The sequence below is a fragment of the Podarcis liolepis genome (genome assembly GCF_965112155.1).
Source record: "Podarcis liolepis genome assembly, chromosome: Z".
NCBI classification, from domain to species: Eukaryota; Metazoa; Chordata; class Lepidosauria; order Squamata; family Lacertidae; genus Podarcis; species Podarcis liolepis.
This window is the reverse complement of record NC_139570.1, coordinates 37185591-37210066: the sequence shown is the minus strand read 5'-3', so window position 1 is coordinate 37210066 and position 24476 is coordinate 37185591. Positions and strand designations below refer to the sequence as shown.

Below are 24476 nucleotides of genomic sequence, written 5' to 3'. Positions count from 1 at the left end.
TCTGCAATTCTTTAATGACCTGCATATTTCTGAAAAAGTCATACCCTGCAGGCAATACCCTGCTACAACCCTTTGTAAGTGAAGATCATTCAGATTCAGGGCAGTCCAACTTTTTATACCAAGTCAGTTGTAAGAGTACTTCAACACGGAACCTGTGGGCCGCACACTGCTCAGTTGTGTGCACAGGGGCTGGGGAGTGAGTCCAAAATCTGAGGCCCCACCCTGTTCTCATGCTGCCTTCCCAAAGTCAGCCATACAATGTGTCAGACTTTGGGAAGGAGGCACAAGGCTATGGCAGGGACCGGGAGTCCTCCTACCTCCTTCACAGTGCCTTGCTCACCCAGCTTTAGGAAGGCAGCATTAGGTTGGGGGATGGGTGTCAAATGTTGCTGAGGGCCACCAAAAAAACGGTATTGAGGGCTGCATTCAGTCCTCAGATTGTGCATTCTGGTTCAGAGTGAACAGAACTGCCTTGCTTGATCAGACCAAAGAGGTGTCTACTCCAGAGAAGCTAAAGGTGGAGGCAGCAGTCCACTGGTAGCTCACAAGCTCCACCCAGATTGCCCGCAGAATGATTGTGGGATGGCCAAGAACAGTCAAGCCAATGTTGTGCATGCCAAATGCAAGGAGAGCTGGGAATGGTAGTTTTCCTAGCGCTACTGACCCACATTGGTGGCACTGGGAAACTGAAAATCTCAGAAATTGGTTCAAAAGAACGGAGGTAGCTTCCAAACTTTGGGGTGGGGTGTCAAGTTTTAGTCTGAGCACTGCTAGGGAGTTTGTTCTCCGCCAGACTGAATGCAGCTTAAGTACCTAGATGAGTCTTTTGGTTAGCAGTGAGCTACCTGTCCCCAGAAAGAGTATAAATTGGTCTATTGCCAAATGTTGTTCAAATTGGTGACATATGACCAAAACAAAACTATGTGACATTTGTTGGCCAATCTGTGGCCATCCAGATTTTGCTGGGCCATAACCCTCATCATCTCTGGCTACTGGCCATGCTGGCAGGGACTGACAGGAGTTGGGTGTCCACAACATCTGGTGCATTGTGTGTTCCCCATTCCCACTCTATGGTTCAAAGCACTGCAAAGCAGAGTAGATGTCTTAAGGAAATTAACAGCACACTCATATAATAATGCAAGAAAAGTCCTGATGGCCCATCTAGTCCAGCGTTCTGTTCTAAAAGTGGTCAACCAAATGCCCTAGAGAAGGTGTGGAGAACCTCTGGCCTTCCGGATGTTGCTGAAACTCCCTTCATCTCTAGCCACTGGCCGTGTTTGTTAGGTGTGATGGGAATTGTAGTTCAGCAACATTTGAAGGTTAATGGGTTCTCCACTCCTGCCTCCAAGGGAAAGCCACAAGCAGGACCTGAGTACATTAGAACTCTTACCACATGTGATTCTCAGCAACCCGTGCTCTGAGGTACACTGCCTCCAACAGTAGAGGCAATAGCCTTTTTCTCCATGAATATGCCTATTCCTCTTTTAAAGTCCTCCAAGATGGTGGCCATCATTGCCTCACGTAGGACCAAATCCCACATGAAGAACTAACCGTTGCCTTTCTGCCATCGGAAGAGTCTGGCAGCAACAACTACATTGGAAAAAGCAAATTATGGGTTCAGGATACATGGGGGAGAAAAATCTCTTGCTAAAAAGGGCAGCCAGGTTGCACCAACAGATATTTTTAGCCAGATTTCGAGCCCCTCTTCTCTTTGATGGTGAGCCCAAAGGAACTGCCCACACCCAGAAAATAAATTTAGAAATTCTTTCCAAATTCAGCTTTTTGGTTAAGTCACAAGCCAGCTGCCTTGCATTCCATTAGACTCCAGCTGTCTCCCTCCCCATCCCAATAACACAAAACACACATTCCCTTCTTACACCCAAACAGGCATCTGCGTGTTACCTTAATGAGTCGGTTGGCTACTTTGTTTATTTTAGCAATACTGTTTTTTAGATTATAACCACAGTATTTTCAACACTATTTTCAATTGCCTCCACTATCAGAGGCAATCTGCCCCTGAACAGCAGTTGCTGTGTTACATTCAGGTCCTGTTTTTAGGCTTCCCATCATGGGCCTCTTGTTGGCCACTGTGAGAACAGGATGCTGGACTAGACAAGCCTTTGGCCTGATCCAGGAGCCAGACTCTTCTGATGTCCAAGCCGGCTCTCCCTCACCACACATCAGCACTCAATGTTTACCGGATGTAAAAGCTATGAAACTGCACCCATGGTGTACATTTCATACATACAGCTTGTTGCCATGCGGTGAGCAGTAAGATACATTTGCACCAGCCTGAAAGCAGAAATCAGCTGATCACAGTGTTAGTGAAAGCCTGCCAGTTATTTCCAGGATTGAGTGCCAAGTATACAGATTTCTTGTCCATTTCGATTTCCATTCATAAATTGCCTCCATCTCATGTCTACATTAAAATGTTATTTTGGAAAAATGAAATTTATACCCAAGCATGTATTTTATCTCAGTGTACTTATTTCTTAAATATATCATTATAAAATATGCATTTCAAACACCTTTTAAAGGTCAATAACAATCTCAAAATTCAGATAACTACAAAATTGGAAGGAATAATTTGTTATTCTGATCCACACATCAACCTAGGAGGTGCAGATAAGGGTAAATTGGCATCAGAGTTCACAGACTCCAATCCCTTGAGCATCCCTGGGGCCACTTCTGGGAGAGAGGAATGGTGATTTAGCTGTGTTTCTGCTAGCTGCAACTGACAGAAGATAATTACCGTAGATTCCGGCATATTAGGCGACTGGGAGTATTAGACGACCCCCCAAATTGGCAGCTGCAATTTGGGGGTTCGTCTTAGGAGCCCAGTCGCCTAATACGCTGGGCAGCTCCGCGCTGGGAATAAGCCGTCAGGCGTGGAGCGGAGCCCGCCGCCCCGCTGCTGCTTCCGAAGTAGCGGGGGGGGGCTCCACACCGGGCAGCTTTCTCCCGGCGCAGCACCTGCCGCCCGCTGCTGCTGTTTCGGAGCTGCCGCAGCAGCAGCAGGAGGGGGGGCAAGGCTCCACACCGTGCCTCCCATACCCGGCGTATAAGATGACCCCGACTTTTTAACCTCTTTTTCAGGGTTAAAATGTTGTCTTATACGCTGGAATCTACGTTATATGGTGATTGATAAAATTCAGACAGATCACTCTGGAGATCACGGTGATCTGGGAGTCAACCTCAAGACAGTTGGATCAAAGCCGTTTTCCTACTGTCTATGCTTGCATTTTGGACAGAATGATAGGATGAGCTGGCAAGCTATGGAATAACACCATCATGCCAAAATGCCACACAGTCACCTTATAGGTAAATAAGAATCACATCGTCTCTTTTTAAAACATCTTTGGGATGAAGAAACTGTCACAAGACACCACCCCTCCCCCCCAAAAAAAAATCTGCTGGGGAAAATCTAAAATTTGAAAATCTTTGAGTACCACTTTCTGTTGTTGAGAAAACAGAGAGGGAACTAATTCTTAAAGTATCTAAAGCAAACTGGAAGGCTTGGTTTATGGTGGACAAGAAACATTAAAATGAATTATAGGAACTCCTGTATTTGAAAATCTTTAATCTTTTTTCCCCTCTGCCACTAAATAATTGGTGAAACTGAAAGTCGTGGCCATCATTAGCTGTGGTTGATGGAGAGAGACCCCTGGAAATTTTGGTCTCCCAGATTGGGAGGAGAAAGGAAAAATCCCAGGTGAGAGCTGGCAGGGACTACTGTCCTTTGTGTGTGGTAAGGACCTATAATTATTTTACCTATTTGATTTGTATCTTCTGCAGTTGTAATTCACTAGATTATGGGAAAATCTTAATAATGAGGCCACTTTCTGCATCTCCAAATGATTTACCTCATCAACCTCATAAAATGTAACTTCCTATGTATGAGTCAGATTCGTTGGGTTAATATCCTCCATACTGTAGGGTTGCTATACGTCCAGTTTTTGCCAGACATGTCCTCTTTTTCAGGGGTGAAATCATTGTCCGGGCAGATTTTTAAATTTTTGGAAAATGTCTGCCTCTGTGTTTTCTCTTCCTACAGTTAGTTATAGTGATGGGAATGAGGAAGGTCCCAAGATGGACCTGGTGTGCTGGGTGTGGAACTTGTTGCCTCCCCACCTGGCCCACCAAAGGCTGTGAGGATGCAAGGGCCCTTCTGGAACTTAAGTAGATGGCTAAGTGTGGGAGAGTTGGGAGAGGAAACATCATTTTTCTTTAGGGTGGGGGAAGAGGGTTATTTACTATTGTAGGGGTGGGGAGAGAATCAGCTTTTTTCTTTCTGTTTGGGGCCATCAGGATTCGTTCCCAAATTGCCACTTCCCTAAATTTCTACAGAAGCGGGGGGGGGGGGAGGAGAAGGGATGTTCTTGGACAATCAAGAATGCTTTGTTTATCTTTAGGAAGTCGCATTATGCTTAAGTCTGCTCCCCCCCAATCTTTTCATGGTAGGAGATTTCATTAATGTCTCTTTGGAAAGGGAAAGAATGTATCATTTTGCTCTGAAACCCATTCCCTTTTTAAAGGGAGGGGCAGTATGCACTTAGGCTAGTATTGTTCTGACACATTATGTTGTAAAAATCTAAATTGGGATCAGTCTGAAAAGCTCAAAGTGATGTTAGCCTAAGCTCCCTCACTACAACACTGTGTGGTTAAGACATGAGATTTTGCCCAGAGCCTCTGAATGCAATATCCCATGGGACTCCCACAATAAAAATAAAAAAAAATTCTGGGGAGTGTGTTTGTTTCAAACAGTAGTATATGGTGCTGAAACATGAACATCCTTTGGAAATTGGCAAATGTGTCCTCTTTTTTGCTCTTCAATATTGTATATGACAACCCTACCATATTGCCTGCATTAACTGGCAGTGGGTCTCCAGGATAAGTGTCTTTCCCAGCCCTATCTGAAGATGCCGGGGATGGAATATGGGACGCTCTACCACTGAGCTACTGCCCTTCTGAAGTCTCTACATTAGAAGCAGCTGAGACATTTAATCACTCCCAGTGCGCACACTCGTCAGAATTACCCACCCTTGAAGCTGGTTGCCTATTGACAAAAACACAGGAGGGGAAGCTGCTTCAACGCTTTAAAAAATAAGCCTGTTGGAAAAAGAAACAGAGGGAACCTCCCATTTTAATTTAGAAGAAGCATGCCTCAACTATCAAAAGTTTGCGAAATACTCCTATAGACAAAGCAAGCTTGCGTAAGATCAATTACTGTGGATTAATTAACCTTAAGATGAATGTAAATGTTGCAACCCTATATATGCCTTCTTGGGAGTACACATCCTATCAAATTCAACAAGGCTTGCTTTCAAATAAGCATGCATAGAATCAGTCTCATAACCACCTGTTACAGAGCAATGTTAGAAATTCAAATATTATAAGCTAGGCATCAAATGGCTTCTTAAACCAGGGTACAGTCACCAAAACGAAATGCCTAGTTGCCATTTTGGGGCCAGACAGCTCAAAAGTCGTATTTTTCAATATGACTTTTTTGGTTACTGAAATTCATTTGGATTGTGCAGACAAAACATAACCCATAGAATTCTACAGGATGTGTTACTAGTGTGTGAACACAATCAAGATCCAAGGATCCCCAGCCATGCACCTCCAGATGATGAAGTCAGACACCATCCTGCTGCCCTTCGCTTGGTCAGCTTCACTTGGTCGCAAGTGGCTAATAGCCAGGTGCGAAATGAGCCTTGCAAATTCCAAACGAGGCGAGGAACCTCAAGCCCAGGAGCCAAATGCAGCCTTCTGGCCTCTCTTTTTGGCCCTTGGAATACTCCCCAAGCCATGCACCCTCTCTGAGGCCACACCCCTCACTGCCCTCCTTCACACCTGAGTGTTATTTCTTGGCTGGAATGTGCCCTTGATTTTTGATAATATTTATTGATTGTATGGTCAGCAGTTCGAATCTGTGTGATTGGGTGAGCTCCTGTTGCTCTGTCCCAGCTCCTTCCAACCTAGCATTTGAAAGCATACCAGCGTGAGTAGATAAATAGGTACCACTGTGGTGTGAAGGTAAACAGCGTTTCCGTGCGCTCTGACTTCCATCACAGTGTTCCATTTCACCAGAAGCAGTTTAGTTCTGCTGGCCACATGATACGGAAAGCTGGCCGCGGACAAACACTGGCTTCCTCAGCCTGAAAGCGGAGATGAGTGCCACACACCACAGTCGAATTTGACTGGACTTAACCGTCCAAGAGTCCTTTACCTTTACCATACCAACTTCTTGAAAAAGATTCCAAAGCCCCTGGTTTGAAGGCAGTTTTGCAAATAAGCTTGCAGAAGTTGCTAGCTGCCTTTCAAGATATAGTACCTGGGCTTATTATTTGTAGCCAGGAAGAGAAAGAACAGCCAGGTCTAGCTGTCCTGTAACGGCAGGCTGACATGACATTTCGTTTCTCCAATTAACCTGCTGGGACAGCCAGTTAATCTTTCACCAGAGGTTCACAGTGCTCCACAGTGCTGCTGGGATCCTTGCCTCCCAACAGCATCAGGCAAACCACTGTGTCCTTCCTTTACCCCTGGGTTGGGGAATCCTTTTCAGTGCACATTGCTTCATAGGCAACTTTTTGGGAGCAAGATGACACTAGTAGGAGGGCAACAGATGTAATTCTGACAATGGCACAGTGGGCTACATCAAAGCTGTGCAAAGACCAGAGTCTTCAATACTCCCTTTCCATGCCTGTCTCCATCCTCTACCCAGACAAACAGGTAGCTACGGCACAGTTTAAGGATACATCCTAGCCAGGCAAAAGTACTCAAGGAGGGCATGGAGGAAGCCTGAGAGGGGAATGACAGCCTGGGAAGAGAGATAAGGACTGGACAGAAGCCCAAAGGGCTGTATTTGATCCTGGCTACTGCTTCGCCCCCTAACCGAAGGAATGGGAGATCCCCTGAAAAGTATTGCCCTAGGTTGCTTTATATACAGTTGCTTTATTCATCACACACACACACACACACACACACACGCACAAAGTAAAGGTAAAGGACCCCTTAAAAGTCAAATTTGATTATGGGGTATGGCACTCATCTCCACTTTCAGGCCAAGCGAGCCAGTGTTTATCTGCAGACAGCTTTTCAGGTCAACTGCCCAGCATGACTAAACAGCTCTGGCACACAGAACACCATGACGAGTGCCAGAGCACACAGAAAGGCCATTTACTTTCCCGCCACAGTGGTACCTATTTATCTAGTCGAACTGGTATGCTTTCGAACTGCTAGGCTGGCAGGGGCTGGGACAAAGCAACGGGAGCTCACCACTGTTGGGTGGATTTGAACTGCTGACCTTATGATCTGCAAGCTCAAGAGGCTCAGTGGTTTAGACCACAGCGCCACCCGTGTCCCTCTGTCACAGTATTCTGCTCCAAGCATTCAGAAGATATTACTCAGCAATTAATCAGTATCTGGGGAATAATCTGACCTCTGACACAATGGGATGCTCACTTGTTTTAGACAGTTACCGTACTTGGTACAAGAGACACGATTTGCACAGTGCATAGTACTTGAAATCAGCTGCTAGGAAATGCAAGTCACTTTTTATTTCCAAGGGGTCCCTCCAAAACCTTATCACAGGAAGACAGATTCAGATGCTGCACAGAGCTAAGAAGTCAAGACAAAAAGCATTTAAAAATCATCAGACCCAGAAATCTCTCTATGCCTTTCAAGCAGGTAGAGACAGACAGGTCTGAACAATGCCTGTTTGGTGGGGAAAGGGTGGTGGCATGACACCACAACTATTACTGTACATTCCCCCAAGGAAGATATCCAGAGAGTCCTTACAGCACAGAACACAATACAACATTGATTTCTCTCTGCTAATTAAATGCTACATAATGAAACCAAATAAATTCACTGCTTGATTTGCAAAACACTAATTGAATCTTTAAATATAACACCTCTGGTACACCGAAAAGCAGCTGTAAACAGATACAGCTTAAAATCAGAGGAGACCCTTTAGGAGTCTGAAGTGCCACTAGGCATCCCAGTTAAATGCTTCCCAGTTCACTGCTTCAAGCAGAGGAATGTCTTCCTAACCTTTCTCTTTTCAAGACTAGGGAGAGGGAGATCCCAGCCAGATCCAGTATTCTGGAGAACAAAGAAGAGGAAGGAAGGAATATTAAGAGAATATATTCCATTCTTTCCACTAAACAGGACATTTAGAATTTAAAAACCAGTCATTATGCACAAAGCTATGCCACTCATTAACAGCCTTGTTTTTAGCTAATAAATGTGCAAAAATACAACTTTCAGAAGAGTGGGTATTAGTTTTCAGAAATAATATGAAAGACTTGAGAAACTAATTTCTAGTGCACCCCTCTCAACGCATGCAAAAAAGCAAGAAAAATATATAAACAAGTAGAAAATTTCTTTCAAGTGCCATTTGGAGTTTCCCCTCACAGGAGGCCTCAACTCATACCTCTCTGTTCAAACTTCAGTGGCAATGCAATTCAGCAGGAAAACCCCATCCCCCCTTCAATGGGTGCTGGGACAGGCATTTCCCCACCTACACCCCAATATCAGTCACATCTGGAAACACCCACCAGTTTCCCCAATCACCACCAGTTTCATACCGCAAATCAGGAGCAGAAACTCTGGAAATTCTAAGTCTGTGGGGTTTCTGCAAATATCAAGAAAATGCCAAAGAACACTTTCATGAGGCTAATCAGTACAGGATAAGCATATACATGAATGCAAGAAGTCACCTTCTGTTGTTCCATGCTACCTGCAAAGGACCCTGTTTGGAGGAATGAGGGAGAAAGCCAAAGGTCTTTGACAGGTTACTTGTGTAAACCGCACATCCTCAATCTGATATCCTCCAGATATTTTGAACTACAACTCTCATCAGACCGACCCAGCGCCTTGGGAAGTAGCATCTACAGATACAACTTTTCATAGCTGTGTGTGGATATGAACCCAGACCTCCACAGCCCCAGCCCAACACCACCAAATCCTATTAGTGAAATACAGTAGGTCAGTGGAAATTAATACTACCCCCTTGAACACTACTTGAGAAAGCTCCCCCACAAAGTCTGCTTTATAGGGCTCAATGAAGCTGGGGCTGATGGGAGTCCAAAATATTTGGAGGGCACTGGGTTGCCAATGTGCTGTAGTGGTTAAAGGGTCAGACTAAGACCCGGGAGACCCAAGTTCAAATCCCTACTCAGCATGAAGCTCACAGGATGGCTTTGAGCCACTCACTGCCTCTCAGCCTGTTCTACCTTCTATGGTTATTGTGGGGATTAAATGATGAGGGGGAGAATCATGCACACCACCTTGAGCTCCATGGAGAAAAGCTGCAATATAAATGCAATAAATAAATAATAAGGAGCTAGAAGAATAAACTCTTTATCCAGTACTGTACTAGGATGAATTTACACTATAGATTTTATTTAAAAGGCCCAGGTCAGGGTGGGAAAAAAGTGTTAATCTACAAGTGGAATGAAGTTTGTTTTACAGAGCTTTATGAAGCATGAGAACTGGGTTTTTTATAGAGTTGGAAGAAAAACAAGATACTCTGTGGCACTGGGGAAACCATCTATTCTACAGTAATAAGAAGAGTCTGATTTATGAAGCTGGAGATGATTGTTCAGGTCAGGAAACAGATTATCTACTGTATTGCACTATGAAAGTGGTTACATCGTGGTGCTGATAATGCCAAGGCTGCAGGTTTGATTGCCATATGGAAGAGAAGCATATTCCTGCACTGCAGAGGGTTGGACTAGATGATCCTCAGGGTCTCTTCCAGCTCTACAATTCTATGATTATATGAAAGAGTCTGTTCTGAATGAAGTTTCGGGGAAAGGTGCTGCTGCTGCTTCTGCCATATGGGGAAGGAGGAACTCTGCTCTGTATGGTTCTGAGCTGAAAGAAGTTGTGAAGCTTATATACCGTAGTTCTGAGGGAGGGAGCATACCTGACACACAGGCCTGAGAAATAAAGAGTGTCCTGGGGGGGGGGGGATTCAGTTCATTCTTTTAAGATTGGTTTTGAGAAACTCTCCCAGTGGTATGTGGGGCTTGGTGCAAGTCCCCCCTATAGGTCAAGAAGCCTTCAATGTCTTTTACAACAGGGGTACACGAATGTAGAGCCGCTATTCCATGGGGCAGGAGTAAACCTGTTTTATAGCACCCTCCTACAGGACTGAAAGAGTAAACAAATAGCTGTACAGGGTGCAATAGGGATTATTCCACAGGAGGAAAAAAGGCTGTATGCAAATATCAGGGGGATACTGAACTTAGGGAAGATGGCTCTGATTCTATGCATAAAATAAAGAGCATTATATGTGAGGAAATTAGGAGCATCCCAGGACCTATGGTTTGAGTTAGTCCCCAAACGTATGTGTCCTATTGGACTGACAGCAGCGCCAAGAGGCAGGAACCCTTATTACTCCACAGTATTAGAAACAGCATTTTTTTATAATAAAAAAGGGGGAAAGGGGGTGTGTTCCTCCAAAGAGGGTAGGGAAGATGCCTTTTCTATAGGGCTCCCAATCCTGGGGGGTATGTGTGTGTGCATATCTCACATTTGCTATTTATGATTTGCAGCCTTACCCTTTACAAATATTTTTTTTTTAAGCTGCTCTTCTATAGGGCAGGAAAGGGCCTACTACTCTCTGGCATTTAGAAGACTTTTATTTTAAATGAAAAGAGATGGGGCTGCCATTCCATGGGGCAAGAGGAAAACGTTTTTAAGAAAAACAAAAGGAGAATGGGGGCAAGAGGAAAGTCTAACTTCAATGGATCTCTGTCGTGGGCGCGGGAGGATTACTATATTCTGTAGGGCGGCCAGACCCTTCCGGGTGGGGGCTGCCTCCATTGAGCATGGGCGAGGGGGGGCGTGTGTGTTTGTATGATTCTATCTCTCTCAGACCCATATAATCCAGCTGATGAAAGAAATCAGGAACCAAAACGGCGTGTGAATGAAAAGCACTGGTCTCTAGTGCGCCCCCACCCCACACAATTTCCCTCCCCCCCCGTCCCCAAAATACCGCCCCGCCGACTGAGGAAAGGCGGACGGCCTCCCCCTGCCCCCTTTCTCTCAGCGGCCTTCCCGCCGTCAACCCACCTGCTTTCTCGATCTTGCCGGACATGTCGCGGCCGCGCCGGGGCTGGGCTCCGATCCCGCCCGCCTGCAGAGGGGGGCTTGGGACGGGAGCTCGGGGCTCAGAGGCCCAGCCCGGCTGGAGGAAGCGGCGGAGGTGGAAGACGACGACGACGAAGCTGCCGCCGCGAGGGAACACCCGAGCCGGGCGGGAAGGAAGCCAGTCTGCTCCGCCTCAAGACGCCGCAGCGGGGCCTAAGACGAGCGGCTCAGCCCGGCCTCCTCGTCCTCCTCCTCCTCGGTCGCCGCCGCCTCGTCTCGCTTCCCCTCCCTCGGCCGGGCCCCGGTGTGTGTGAGAGAGAGAGAGGCTGGAGAGGAGGCCGCACAGCGCGCCCTGCTGCCCGCCCTGGAGAAGGCAGTGGAGCCCGTGGCGGTGGCTAAGAGGGAGGAAAAGGCCTCTCGCCTTCTCTTCCCCTGCTGGATGGCAGCCTGCCTTGGGAGGGAGGGAGCCCCCCTCCCCACTGGACTCAGTGGGGCAGGGGAAAGGCCTCGCCCCGTCATGAACCAGCCCCTCTGCTTAGGAAGGGAGCCCCATAGAATTCAGCAAGCCTTACTCCGGGGAAGCGGGCGCTGTGACCTTGCTTGGGAGGAAGCCCTGTTGAATTCAGTGGGGCAAAAAGGCAAGTGAGAGCTGGACCATAAAGAAGGCTGATCGCCGAAGAATTTATGCTTTTTAATTATGGTGCTGGAGGAGACCCTTGAGAGTCACATGGACTGCAAGAAGATCAAACCTATCCATTCTGAAGGAAATCAGCCCTGAGTGCTCACTGGAAGGACAGATCCTGAAGCTGAGGCTCCAATACTTTGGCCACCTCATGAGAAGAGAAGACTCCCTGGAAAAGACCCTGATGCTGGGAAAGATTGAGGGCAGAAGGAGAAGGGGACGGCAGAGGACGAGATGGTTGGACAGTGTTCTCGAAGCTGCAAACATGAGCCTGACCAAACTGCGGGAGGCAGTGGAAGACAGAAGTGCCTGGCGTGCTCTGGTCCATGGGGTCACGAAGAGTCGGACACGACTAAACAACAAAGTCCTGTCTAGTCAGAGGCGGGTCCCTCAGGGCAAAACACTGCCTACACAGGAGTAAACCCCTCCAAGGAAATGCTGTGTTAAGCCCCACTGAGTCCAGCAGAAGCTTACTCCCAGGGGAGTGCGTATATAGGATTGCCAATAATAGGTTTTATTTTACTCCCAAGTTGCTCAAGGTGACATAAATAAGTCACCCTCTCCCCATTTTACCCTAATGACAACCCTGTGAGGTAGGTTAGGCTGAGGGGCAGTGACAGGTCCAAGGTCACCCAGTGAGCTTCATGGCTGAGTGAGGTTTAAATGGGGGGGGGGGGGAGGGAAGCAGCAGAGAGAACCACTGTACACCACCTTGAACTGCTTGGAGGAAAAATGGGATATAAAAGCAAATAACGCTAATAAAGTAAGCATGGATAGGACTGCAGTCTATGTGTCTACTAAGGAGCAGTTATAAAGTTTCAAGGTGACTTCTCACCATAACCAACTCAACGCAGGGGCAATTGGGTTGCCTGCGGACCAGGTGTAGTGAAGCTTTGTTCCCTCCAGGTGTTGCTGAACTACAATTGCCCATCCCTGGCTGTGCTTGCTAGGGCTAATGGGAGCCATCGTTTGATAACATCTAGAAGGCCAAGGTTTCTGGTGCCCCCCCCCCAGCTGTAGTAAATGGTTAAGAGGAGTTTGAACATCATATCAGAACTAAAGGCAAAGTAATCTGTAGCCATTTTGAGCAGGACTGGGGAACCTATGGCCTTCTCCAGATGTTGGACTCCAAGCTCCCATAAACATAGCCAAGAGTTCAAATGCCTCATGTGAAATACAGTCCTGCTGCTTAGAATTCTTAGTCACTTTTCAGCTTCAGGTGAAAATATTGCAAGATCTTGAGGACATAAACAATTTATGAACAAAACAATCTTTCACTGCCCCCTCCATATCAGCAAAGCAAAGTCATAGAGTTGTAAGGGACCACAAGGATCGTTTAGTTCAACCTCCACTGCAATGCAGAGATCTTTAGCCCAAACTAGAGTTTGGGACTCAAACTCACAACCCTGAGATTAAAAGCCTCATGCCCTACTGACTGAGCTATCCCAGGGATTGTGTGAGTTTAATTTTCATTTTCATTCAACTGTATTGTTTTTCTTTTATTTCTTTACCATAATATGTTAATTGAATTATACAGTGGTGCCCCGCAAGACGAATGCCTCGCAAGACGAAAAACTTGCTAGACGAAAGGGTTTTGCGGTTTTTGAGCTGCTTCGCAAGACGAATTTCCCTATGGGCTTGCTTCACAAGACGAAAACGTCTTGCGTTTTTTGCAAGTTTGTTTCCATTTTCTTAACACTCTTAATACAGTTGCAACTTGACTTCGAGGAGCAACTCATAGAACGCGGTGTGGTAGCCTTTTTTGAGGTTTTTGGCGATTTTTGAAGCTTTTCCAAAACTTTTCCGACACCGTGCTTCGCAAGACGAAAAATTCACTAGACGAAAAAACTTGCGGAACGAATTAATTTCATCTTGCGAGGCACCACTGTATGTTTTTGGTTAAATAAATAAAAATAAATATTTAAGAAGAAAAAAACCCTGGCAAGTGGTCAGGGATGATGCTAATTGTAATCCAGCAACATCTGGAGGGCCATAGGTGCCCTAGCCCTGATTTAGAGACTAAACTGGAGGTAGGTTTCCTGGTCTTCTAAATATTTCTGTTCAAGTGAAGCTTTTCTCCTGGTATGGAGAGATTAAGAGATAGGTAGTAGCCTTCCTTTGCTGGTTTTAGTTCATTTATCTCAATGCAAAGCCTTTACATTTCCCTCAGCCTTGCATTCACTTTTGTATTTAATCTTCAGAATAAGAACGCATTGGCAATTATGAGCTCCCTTTCACATGCAAGCATATTTCTATCACACAGTGCATAGTCAGACTGTGGAACTCACTCCCACAGGAAACAGTGACAGGATGGCTTTCAAAGAGGATTCCACAAATTACAGAGGATAAGGCTATCAGTGTCTACTAGTTATAATGGCTATGGTCTGCCTCCACAGTCAGAGGGGCAGAAATGCAGAAATACCAGTTGGTGGAAGTAGGGAGAAAACCTTTGCGCTCAGATCCTGCATGTGGTCACTTCCTATTGAGGCATCTGGTTAGCTAGTGTGAGAAAAGGATGCTGAACTATATGGGACTTATAGAACCATAAAACTGTAGAGTTGGAAGGGACCCTGTGGGTCATCTAGTCCAACCCCCTGCAAGGCAGGAATCTCAACTAGATTATTCATGACAGATGGTCATCCAGAGCCAGTGTGGTGTAGTGGTTAAGAGCGGTAGTCACGTAATCTGGGTAACCGGGTTCGCGTCTCCGCTCCTCCACATGCAGCTGCTGGGTGACCTTGGGCCAGTCACACTTCTGTGAAGTCTCTCAGCCCCACTCACCTCACAGAGTGTTTGTTGTGGGGAGGAAGGGAAAGGAGAATGTTAGCCGCTTTGAGACTCTTTAAAGGGAGTGAAAGGCGGGATATCAAATCCAAACTCTTCTTCTTCTTCTTCTTCTTCATCCAACCTCTGCTTGAAACCTCCAAAGAAGGAGAGTCCACCTCCTCTTGTCGAAGGTTGTTCCACTGTTGAACAGCTCTTACAGTCTTGTGTTCTTATCCAGATTGGATCTTATTTTGACTTTGGAATAACAAAAAGCAGGTTTACTCCCCTCCCTCAGCCCCTAAAAAATGAGACTGTGTATCTATGTATGATGGGAAACAGGGTATCATCCCAGTGTAACTGGGAGGAAAAGATTTAATTAATGAATAAATGACACATTCTCCCCTCACACTGGGCACTGTGCCCTCCTCTATAACCAACTGCCTGAAAGGCACGGCTTCTTGTTGGTTCAATTGTAATCCTGACCCTGGTTGGTGCACTCTTTGACAGTTCCAAGTGGAAAGCCTTGAAATTAGTTTGGCCAGACAGAGAGAGTGGGTGGCCTCTAGTGGTGGTGGTGGGGAGAGAAATTATGCTGCATAAATCTGGCATAATACAGTGGTACCCCGCAAGACGAACGCCTCGCGAGACGAAAAACTCGCAAAACGAAAGGTTTTTTCGTTTTCGAGTTGCCTCGCAAGACGAATTTCCCTATGGGCTTGCTTCGCAAAACGAAGCTTGCCCCGGGGACAGCGGGTCTTCTCTTTTGAAGCAAGGGGCGGCGGGGAGAAGCGATCTTCTCCCCGCAGCCCCAGGTCCGGGGACAGCGGGAAGCGCTTCGCGCTGCCCCCGGACCTCTTTTGAAGCAAGGGTTTGCGGGGAGAAGCGATCTCCCCGCAGCCCCTTGCTTCAAAAGAGGTTCGGGGGCAGCGGGAAGCGCAGCGCTTCTTCCCCGCTGCCCCCGGACCTCTTTTGAAGCAAGGGGCTGCGGGGAGATCGCTTCTTCCGGTGCTCCGAAGCCGGGCGGGGGGGGAAGTCCTCCGCTGTCCCGGGGCGATTTTAAAATGCCGCCTGCCAGCATTTTAAGATCGCCCTGACAGCGGAGAAGTCCTCTGCTGTCCCGGGGTTTTTTAAAATGCTGGGGGTGGGAAGAAAAGCCCTTGTCCCCCCCCCCCAGCCTTCAGAAGAGGTCCGGGGACAGACTGTCCCCGGACCTGGTCTGAAGGCGGTTTCCCTAGGAACGCATTAATTGATTTTCAATACATTCCTATGGGAAACCGTGCATCGCAAGACGAAAAAACCACAAGACGAAGAGACTTGCGGAACGAATTAATTTCGTCTTGCGAGGCACCACTGTATATATTTAAAAATACAGTGGTACCTCGGGTTAAGAACTTAATTCGTTCCAGAGGTCCGTTCTTAACCTGAAACTGTTCTTAACCTGAAGCACCACTTTAGCTAATGGGGCCCCCTGCTGCGCTGCTGCTGCACGATTTCTGTTCTCATCCTGAAGCAAAGTTCTGAACCCAAAGTACGATTTCTGGGTTAGCAGAGTCTGTAACCTGAAGTGTCTGTAACCTGAAGCGTATGTAACCCGAGGTACCATTGTATTACTTTCCAAAACTTTCTAACCCTTTTAGAGAACCTGTACCACACCAGCTTGCCTGTTGGACACCCCCTGCGTGATTGCTACAGAGCCCCAGTGCTTACAGATAATTGTGGGAAAGGTTCTGGTTTGCCTCCTCTGTTCCTAAGGTGACAGTTCTGATGTGTAATCTGCCTTTCAGGTAAGCTTTTTCCATATTATAGAGCTCCATGTTAAGGAAGTCCCTGTTTTTGTGGAACAGCATATGTATTTTTTGAAAACAAATGAAGATTTTTTTTAATGTTTCAACAAACCATTCCAGTTGATTGATTTTTATTATGTATGTATGTATTTAGGGACGCGGGTGGTGCTGTGGGTTAAACCACAGAGCCTAGGACTTGCCGATCAGAAGGTCGGTGGTTCAAAACCCGCGACGGGGTGAGCTCCCGTTGCTCGGTCCCTGCTCCTGCCAACCTTACAGTTCGAAAGCACGTCAAAGTGCAAGTAGATAAATAGGTACCACTCTGGCGGGAAGGTAAACAGCATTTCCATGAGCTGCTCTGGTTCGCCAGAAGCAGCTTAGTCATGCTGGCCACATGACCCGGAAGCTGTACGCCGGCTCCCTCGGCCAATAAAGCAAGATGAGCACCGCAACCCCAGAGTCGGCCACGACTGGACCTAATTGTCAGGGGTCCCTTTACCTTTACTATGTATTTATTTATTTATTTTTTAAAAATAAGGTCTCTGCCTAGGGCAGTGGTTCCCAAACTTTTTCAAGCCACCACCCCCTTAGTTCCATAAGTTCATCCCCAGTGCCTCCTACCCTGCTCTATAGAAAATATGGTTCAGAACAGCTGTTTGCACAACTAATGTTATTGTTGGGATCCATCTGTCTCGAGAGACAATGGAGTGCACTTCTGGGGCTGAAGTCAAACTGCTAGAGAGTCCCAGTGCCTGCTGTGGCTGCAGAGACCAGTAATTCATAACTGCTGCCTCCTGTGTTGTTTTTGCTGCAATAGCAGCACCAAAAGTGCCATCCCCGGGATGCAGGCCTGGGCAGTGTGCATGGAGGTCATGGGCTGCCCATACAACCACTGATGTGGTCCAAGGGAAAGCAGAGCAATACGTTTGGCACCAGTTTGGCTGCCAGGAGTTTCCAGAAGTAGGCATACAAGGTTCCAGCCAACTGCGGGGACTTCACTACAGATTTTTGTAATGTTTACTCTCTATCTTTTTCTTCTCCAGAAGATAATAACACAGTAAAATTCAAACCAGTAACAATTAATTGCACATTTATTCAAAATCCAACTAAAAGTATTTAATTTAATTAATTAAACAAAATTGATGAAGTTGATCCAGTGATTCCAGCTTTTCTAAGTCATTTACATCTCCAGTGCCTCCCCCCCGTTAATCCCCTCGCCAGGGAGCAGTACAACCACGGTTCTAGGGTGTTTGTGTTGTTTTTAATACACACCTTTGTGTTTGTATTTCTCTTAAACCTATTTTTGTTGCTTTTGCTGTATGCTTGTAAATCACCTTGAAAGGCAACTCTTTTATTAAATTAACTCCAGTGTTTTTCATAATACTAAACAACATTGTTTTGAAGGAATACAAGTCAAACCTAAAACAAAATCTTGCTGTGTTGTATGGAGTGTTGTTGTTCAGGCATCCATGACTTCATCCATAATATGCTACTCTTCCTCCCTTCTGGTTTTCTGTCCTCCCCCCATACCTCATCTTCACTATACATAAAAGCCACTATGATACCACTTCAGACAGTTATGGGTTCCCTCAAGGAATCCTGGGAGCTGTAGTTGGTTAACGGTGCTGAGAATTATTAGGAGATCCCTATTCCCCTCATGGAGCTGCAATTCCCACAGTGGTTTATCAATCCCCAATCCCAGGGAACATCTGGTAGGACCCATCACTGCTCTCCTCCAGAAGCCTGCAATTAAGCCTAAACAGTAAATGCACACAACTGAAATGGCTTCTTAGCTGTCATTCAATCACATGTGGCCTCAGTTTCCCCTCCACTGTCACTCTGGCTGCTGTCCTAGAGCTGAATAGGCTTTATGAAGCAGAATAGGGTCAGATGTTCCAGTGAGCTCCCAGCTCCAGAGGGTGACCAAGGCACTGACAGAACCACAAGCCATGTCAGCAGGAACACACACATCCCTGAGTTAACTAAGAAACAGTTGGATCTATCAGACTCTGGGGGTGAGCCATTCTAATTGGCCTCCACCCCTGCAGAGTTTTGAGGGTGCCAAATAGGCACATTTCTCCCATTAATGCTGTGAAAAGCTTTGCCTCCTAATTACTGCATTTCACGCTGCAGGAGCTGGCCAAGCCTCCCCCACCCACTGCCAGTTGGCAACCATAATGTTATATTCTTAGTTGTCATTAGCCCTGGTGTTATTATCCACAGCCAAGATATGTTTCCCATAACTGAGATTCAGCGATTGTTTTGGGGGTATTTAAGAGAATAATTTTTTACTATCAGCTCAATGCACACAGAGTTCCAGGGAGTTAGCATTGAGTTGTGGGGAGTGGTCTGCAGTGAGACAGGAGCTGTGGATAAGGACCATAGAGCCAGCCAGGAAGCATCAAATGCTGGAATTAAAGCAACACCTGAACCATTTGGGCACAATAGACAGAAAGGCATCCTATTCTTCCCTCACTGATTCCTTCTTGAGTAACCATTTGTTCCTTCAGGCTTTACTTCCTTCCTACTGCTTCTTCAGTGTTGGATCTTCCTTTTCACATCCTCATGACTCCATGATGGCCAAATGTAAGCTTGTGTTCAGATTGGTTTTGTTTGCCAGGCTTGATAAACCTTAACATTTCTTTATCCTTCCAACTAGCAGTCTTACCAGATTATTTATTTATGCACTTCACTGTTCTATTTACACACACACATGAACAAGGGGCAAGTCAAGAGGCAGGGTAGAGGGGCAAACCAGAACGCCAAAACCAAAGGGCAACTGTATGAAGCAGATAAGCTCAAGCAAGGTTTATCTGGAGCAGGAACCCCTTATGGTTGTTCTTGTCCAGAAGGAGTCAATATCATCCAGAATGGATGGAGTGGGTGCAGAAACCCAGTGGCATAGTGTGGTGGTGGGGGGACAGGGATGGTTTCCCCAAGTTCAAAATTGTTAGAGGAGCAAAATTTCAACAACTAGCAATTCCTCAATACTGTGTGCTTCTGTCGCTGGGCTCCATTGAAAATGGCTTCTCCGTGCAAATCAGGAAGTGACCTCTCCATCAAGACAATGGATAGAGTCTGGACGCATGGATGGAGTCTGGAGTCTGGACGCAGCTGCCGTCTGGGTGAAGCATTAGGCAGTTGAATGTGCATACATACTCTGCCTGTTTCCCACCCACACATCCACATGGCCCTGGGCCCTGGCAACCCACGCTACACTACTGCAGAGACCAAGGATGCTAAATTGCCCAGGCCGTTGCTGCCACATGCAGTTCTGTGCCTCACCACACAGGGCAGCTGCACATAGATCCAAAAGTTCTTCATATGAACCCCTCACAGCCCCCAACAACAGGTGAAACAGAGGGCTTTAATGTGCATCAATCACAACACACATCAAACTAGGCCAGAGGGGTATAACGTTGTGTCTCTTTCTGTTCTGTGGCTCCAAGGATGAGGTGGTCTGCTTCATTCCATTACTTGCTCATCAGTACTCTTGCTAATTCTGGTATTCAGAGGTGAATGTCAATCATTAGTTAACCAGGATCAATGCACAGGCAACAGGGAGCAATCAGGAGGCTTCTGGGAACCCCAAGGTCTGCAGAAGTACAAAAAATAAAAATCCAGGGAGGTGATGATAGATAGATAGATAGATAGATAGATAGATAGATAGATAGATAGATAGATAGATAGATATGGATGGATGATAGATATAATGTATTCCTCTTAACTCAATCCATGCATCAACTAAAGACTCCAGAATAAATGCAGCAGTCAGCTTAGTGTTTGTCTTGTTGCCCAGGAGTACAAGGACCCACCTGAGGACCCGAATGAGAGGATAGTTCATTTGGTTACAACGTGGTGCTCATAATGCCAAGGTTGCAGGTCTTATCCCAGAAAGTGACAGCTGCATATTCCTGCATTGCAGGGGGTTGGACTAGATAATCCTCAGGGTCCCTTCCAACTCTATGATTCTGTGATATGAGAATGCTGAATGATCAGGATCAGCAACTGCAGAGGCAGAATTAGGGCAGCACAACTGCTTCTGCAACACTGGGCACTGAGTCTAGGGGGCGCCATGGGGCACTTGTGAATTGAGCACTGCTAAAATTTGAAAGACCAAAGTCCACTCCTGGCAACAGGAAACAGAGGAGGGTTACATTGACAGTTGTCACACAAAGGAGGAATATAAGAAGGGTGGGGGGCATCACCAGGGAACTGTTGTGATTGATGATTTTCAGCTTGTTAAAAACATACGGTAAGAATAGCCCTGCTGGATCAGGCTGAAAGACCCACCTCATCCAACATCCTGTGCTTACAGAGAACCAACCCATAGCTGTCAACTTTTCCCTTTTCTTGCGAGGAATCCTATTCGGAATAAGGGAGTATCCCTTAAAAGAAAAGGGAAACGTTGACAGCTGTGAACCAACCACATGCCGCATTGGGAAGCAGCACCCTGAGTTCAACAACTCCCCCCCCCCCCCAGGTTTCCAGCAATATATGTGAAGATATTGTAATTCACTTCCAGATGTCTCACAGGAAGTTGTTCATAAATGAAATAAATAATAAATAATAGTGGCCAACCAGATGCCTAAAATATTTCAAAGTAATAAATCTAACACAATTTCTGATACATTTTGATAATTTTTAAAACCTCATTTAAATTGTTTTTGTCTGGCAAGAATCTTCACTGAAGTATATGGATATACTTTCAAATATATGTGGTTAGACTATTCCAGTCCAAAATGTCCTCTTTTAAAAGGGCAGTGTTTAAAGTTTAGTTCATTTATGTCCTTAGATGTATTTTTCTTAAAGAACAAAAGAACAAAGGCATCTAACAGATTCAGACAGAGAAAAACAAGAACAAAAAACAAATTCCATAAAAATAGACAATCCTATGTTGTCTTCAACGTAGGTTCTACTCAGAGTAGACCCACTTAAAATAATGGATCCATGTTAGTTATGTCCATTGTTTTATTTATTAATTCATGCACAACTTAAATACCATAATGGCCTCTAAAACAGTTTTACAGCTATAAATAAAATAAATATGTAATGAAAAATGTAATAACAAATCCATCAGAGTATTAAAACATCAGGGTATTAAAACAAATGGGTCTACTCTGATTAGGACTAACATTGGCTCCAACCTCATTTTTCCCCATTACAAAAACTTTTAAGCCTTCATTTGTCCATCCATCAATCAATTCATGATTAAATCTAAATTCAATAATAGGCCTACCATAAACACAAGTTATAATTTGATACCATCAATTTCCTCTAGAGGGCAGCATTGCATGGGACATAATAAACATGCCATTATAATTGAAGTTTAAATTATTAAAGGATTCCAAACAGAGACATCTGCATTCAGTGTAACCGGCTGATGCATGGAAGCATAGCAAAGATCTACCCACTTGCTACCAAAGTGTTACATTACAGTACTAGAACAATGCATCTCTTTGATTAACCTTGATTCCTGGTTGTGGTCAATGGGGAGAACCAGGTCTAGGCATCCTGACCTCTTTAGACACCCCCTTGCTGCTCGCCAAGGCTCTCCCTGCCTATTTCAATATTTCCTTTAAAAGTTTTTTTTTCTTAACTAATTTTTAAAGTTGTCAATCAAATATTTGTTATGGTCAACCAAACACTAAAGAAGGTGCCAAATATATTCCTATATACATAAAACAAATGGATGTCATCATGCTGTGGCTGCTGATAGGCTGTAAAGGTAAAGAGACCCCTGACCATTAGGTCCAGTCGTGGCTGACTCTGGGGTTGCGGCGCTCATCTTGCTTTATTGGCCGAGGGAGCCGGCGTACAGCTTCCGGGTCATGTGGCCAGCATGACTAAGCCACTTCTGGCGAACCAGAGCAGCACACGGAAACGCCGTTTACCTTCCCGCCGGAGCGGTACCTATTTATCTACTTGCACTTTGATGTGCTTTCGAACTGCTAGGTTGGCAGGAGCAGGGACTGAGCAACGGGAGCTCACCCCGTCGCAGGGATTCGAATCGTCGACCTTCTGATCGGCAAGCCCTAGGCTCTGTGGTTTAACCCACAGCGCCACCAGCGTCCCTTTGATAGGCTGTAGTGAAGTTTAATGGAGGGAGGGAAAACTATTGAGAAAACTGCTCTCTGTAGCTTCTTACCCTTCTTTAAAAGGGGTGAGCTGTAAGCATTGAGTGAGGTGTAAAAAGAGGGGTTTGGTCAGGTGTAGAGGGAGGTGGGGTTGGTGTGGGGGAATAGGGGTTGGCAAACTCTGGGTTGGTGAGCAGTGCCCCTAATATATTTAGGGGGGGGAAACCATAATCATAGCCTCAGAAAAAGAATCGGGGTCTAAGAAATATTTCAACATTCAAATATGTTGCCACCCCTCTCCCTTTCAAGGAAGATATCAAAAGGATCTCCAGAGATCAACCAGGAAACTGTCCCGTAAAGGGACAAATTATGCATTATCTGACCCGATGATAGAATCTACAGTAGAAAAACACTTGAGCCTTTCAAGCTCTATAGCATTGCTAGGACTTTCCCTTGGGCTGTGTGTTATTTGGGGGCAGTGGACGTTGTTGCCTGTTTTTTATGTCTTGTGTTTTATTTGTTTGGGGTGTGTATATGTTTTGCCTAGTTTTAAGGGGGTTCTCAACATCATCACCTTTTCAGCTAGCACCAAGTTTGTAATCCAAGAGACAGAGCCAGACCCCAGCAAGGCCAGGGTAAATACAGCAGAAGACAAGCCCAGGTAGAGAAGGCAAAGGTGGGTCAGCACCCTGGATAGCTCCCAGTGACACCTTGGCTGGAAGCCAGACAAAGCAAGCTCAAAGGTGGCTCCAAGAAGTCGCAGGATGAGACTATGCCTGAAGTAGGTCCACAGCTACTTTTGAGTGCTAGACCTGGGAGACAAGGGTTCAAATCCAACAGTGAGCCAACAGTGTGACGCGGCAGCTAAAAAAGCCAATGCAATTCTGGGCTGCATCAATAGGAGTATAGCATCTAGATCAAGGGAAGTAATAGTGCCACTGTATTCTGCTCTGGTCAGACCTCACCTGGAGTACTGTGTCCAGTTCTGGGCACCACAGTTCAAGAAGGACACTGACAAACTGGAACGTGTCCAGAGGAGGGCAACCAAAATGGTCAAAGGCCTGGAAACGATGCCTTATGAGGAACGGCTAAGGGAGCTGGGCATGTTTAGCCTGGAGAAGAGGAGGTTAAGGGGTGCTGTGATAGCCATGTTCAAATATATAAAAGGATGTCATATAGAGGAGGGAGAAAGGTTGTTTTCTGCTGCTCCAGAGAAGCGGACACGGAGCAATGGATCCAAACTACAAGAAAGAAGATTCCACCTAAACATTAGGAAGAACTTCCTGGCAGTAAGAGCTGTTTGACAGTGGAATTTGCTGCCAAGGAGTGTGGTGGAGTCTCCTTTTTTGGAGGTCTTTAAGCAGAGGCTTGACAACCATATGTCAGGAGTGCTCTGATGGTGTTTCCTGGTTGGCAGGGGGTTGGACTCGATGGCCCTTGTGGTCTCTTCCAACTCTATGATTCTATGATATCCCTGCCCAGCCATGAAGGGTGACTTTGGGAGACTGAGCAACTGTCTCTCAGCCTGACCTACCCCACAGTCTTGTTTTGAGGATTAAATGTAGCAGGGGGAGAGAAGTGTATACATCACATTGAGTTCTTTGGAGGAAAGGTTAGGAGTGTGGCGAAAGGCCATAGAGTAAGCCACTACAATGCATCTTTGAGACTTAGCTGGCTTCCTTGATCATCTACAAGAGAGACGTTCCATATAAAATCTCAGCATGCAACCCATGGTGTTTTTTCTACTCAAATAATCGCCAACAGAGCCATCATTCCTTTTAAAACTCTTCCTATGACCAGCAAATTCAAAGGCAGAGTTGTTCTCTGCTCCCTGCCTCCCCCACATCCAAAATCAGAGAGGAGCTGAAGGTGACTCTGGGCTTGCTTTGCAGAAAGAAGAAGAAGAGGAAACAAGTGAAAATTAACAGGACACAAAAACAAGGAAATTCAAAATCAATATCCCAAAGTCAAATCCTAAAAAATCATGCTCTGGAAGGAAAGGTGACCCCCACGAGAAATGTTACAAGACATGACAGCTCTGATCTCCAATTTCGTTTCTCCTTG

At 45.8% G+C, this 24476-nt stretch overlaps 1 protein-coding gene and 2 long non-coding RNA genes across 13 annotated transcripts in view; 2 read left to right on the top strand and 1 right to left on the bottom strand.

The window, feature by feature from the left end:
* The window catches only part of RAPGEF1 (Rap guanine nucleotide exchange factor 1), a 109300-nt gene extending 97858 nt beyond the window's left edge, over nt 1-11442 (bottom strand). For 8 of the 10 annotated variants that reach the window (XR_014521522.1, XM_083485516.1, XM_083485518.1 and 5 more), the window contains exon 1: nt 11086-11411. Coding sequence is in view for 8 of the 10 variants with exons in the window: in XM_083485516.1 (XP_083341642.1) it covers nt 11086-11110 (25 nt within the window). In the remaining 2 variants the exon portion in view is untranslated. Of the gene's footprint in view, nt 1-11085 lie in introns of all 10 variants that reach the window. The other 2 variants (XR_014521521.1, XM_083485512.1) reach the window with 2 other exon arrangements.
* The window catches only part of LOC310698479, a 118881-nt gene that overhangs the window by 27675 nt on the left and 66730 nt on the right, over nt 1-24476 (top strand). The gene's annotated exons all lie outside the window — the stretch shown is intronic.
* LOC310698476 lies at nt 12051-23241 on the top strand. 2 transcript variants are annotated; one of them, XR_014521547.1, is made up of 4 exons: nt 12051-13241; nt 16189-16335; nt 20135-20217; nt 22995-23241. It is a non-coding gene; the product is annotated as an uncharacterized lncRNA (long non-coding RNA). The 2 variants fall into 2 exon arrangements; XR_014521548.1 differs by lacking the exon at nt 20135-20217 and having other exon boundaries at nt 12053-13241.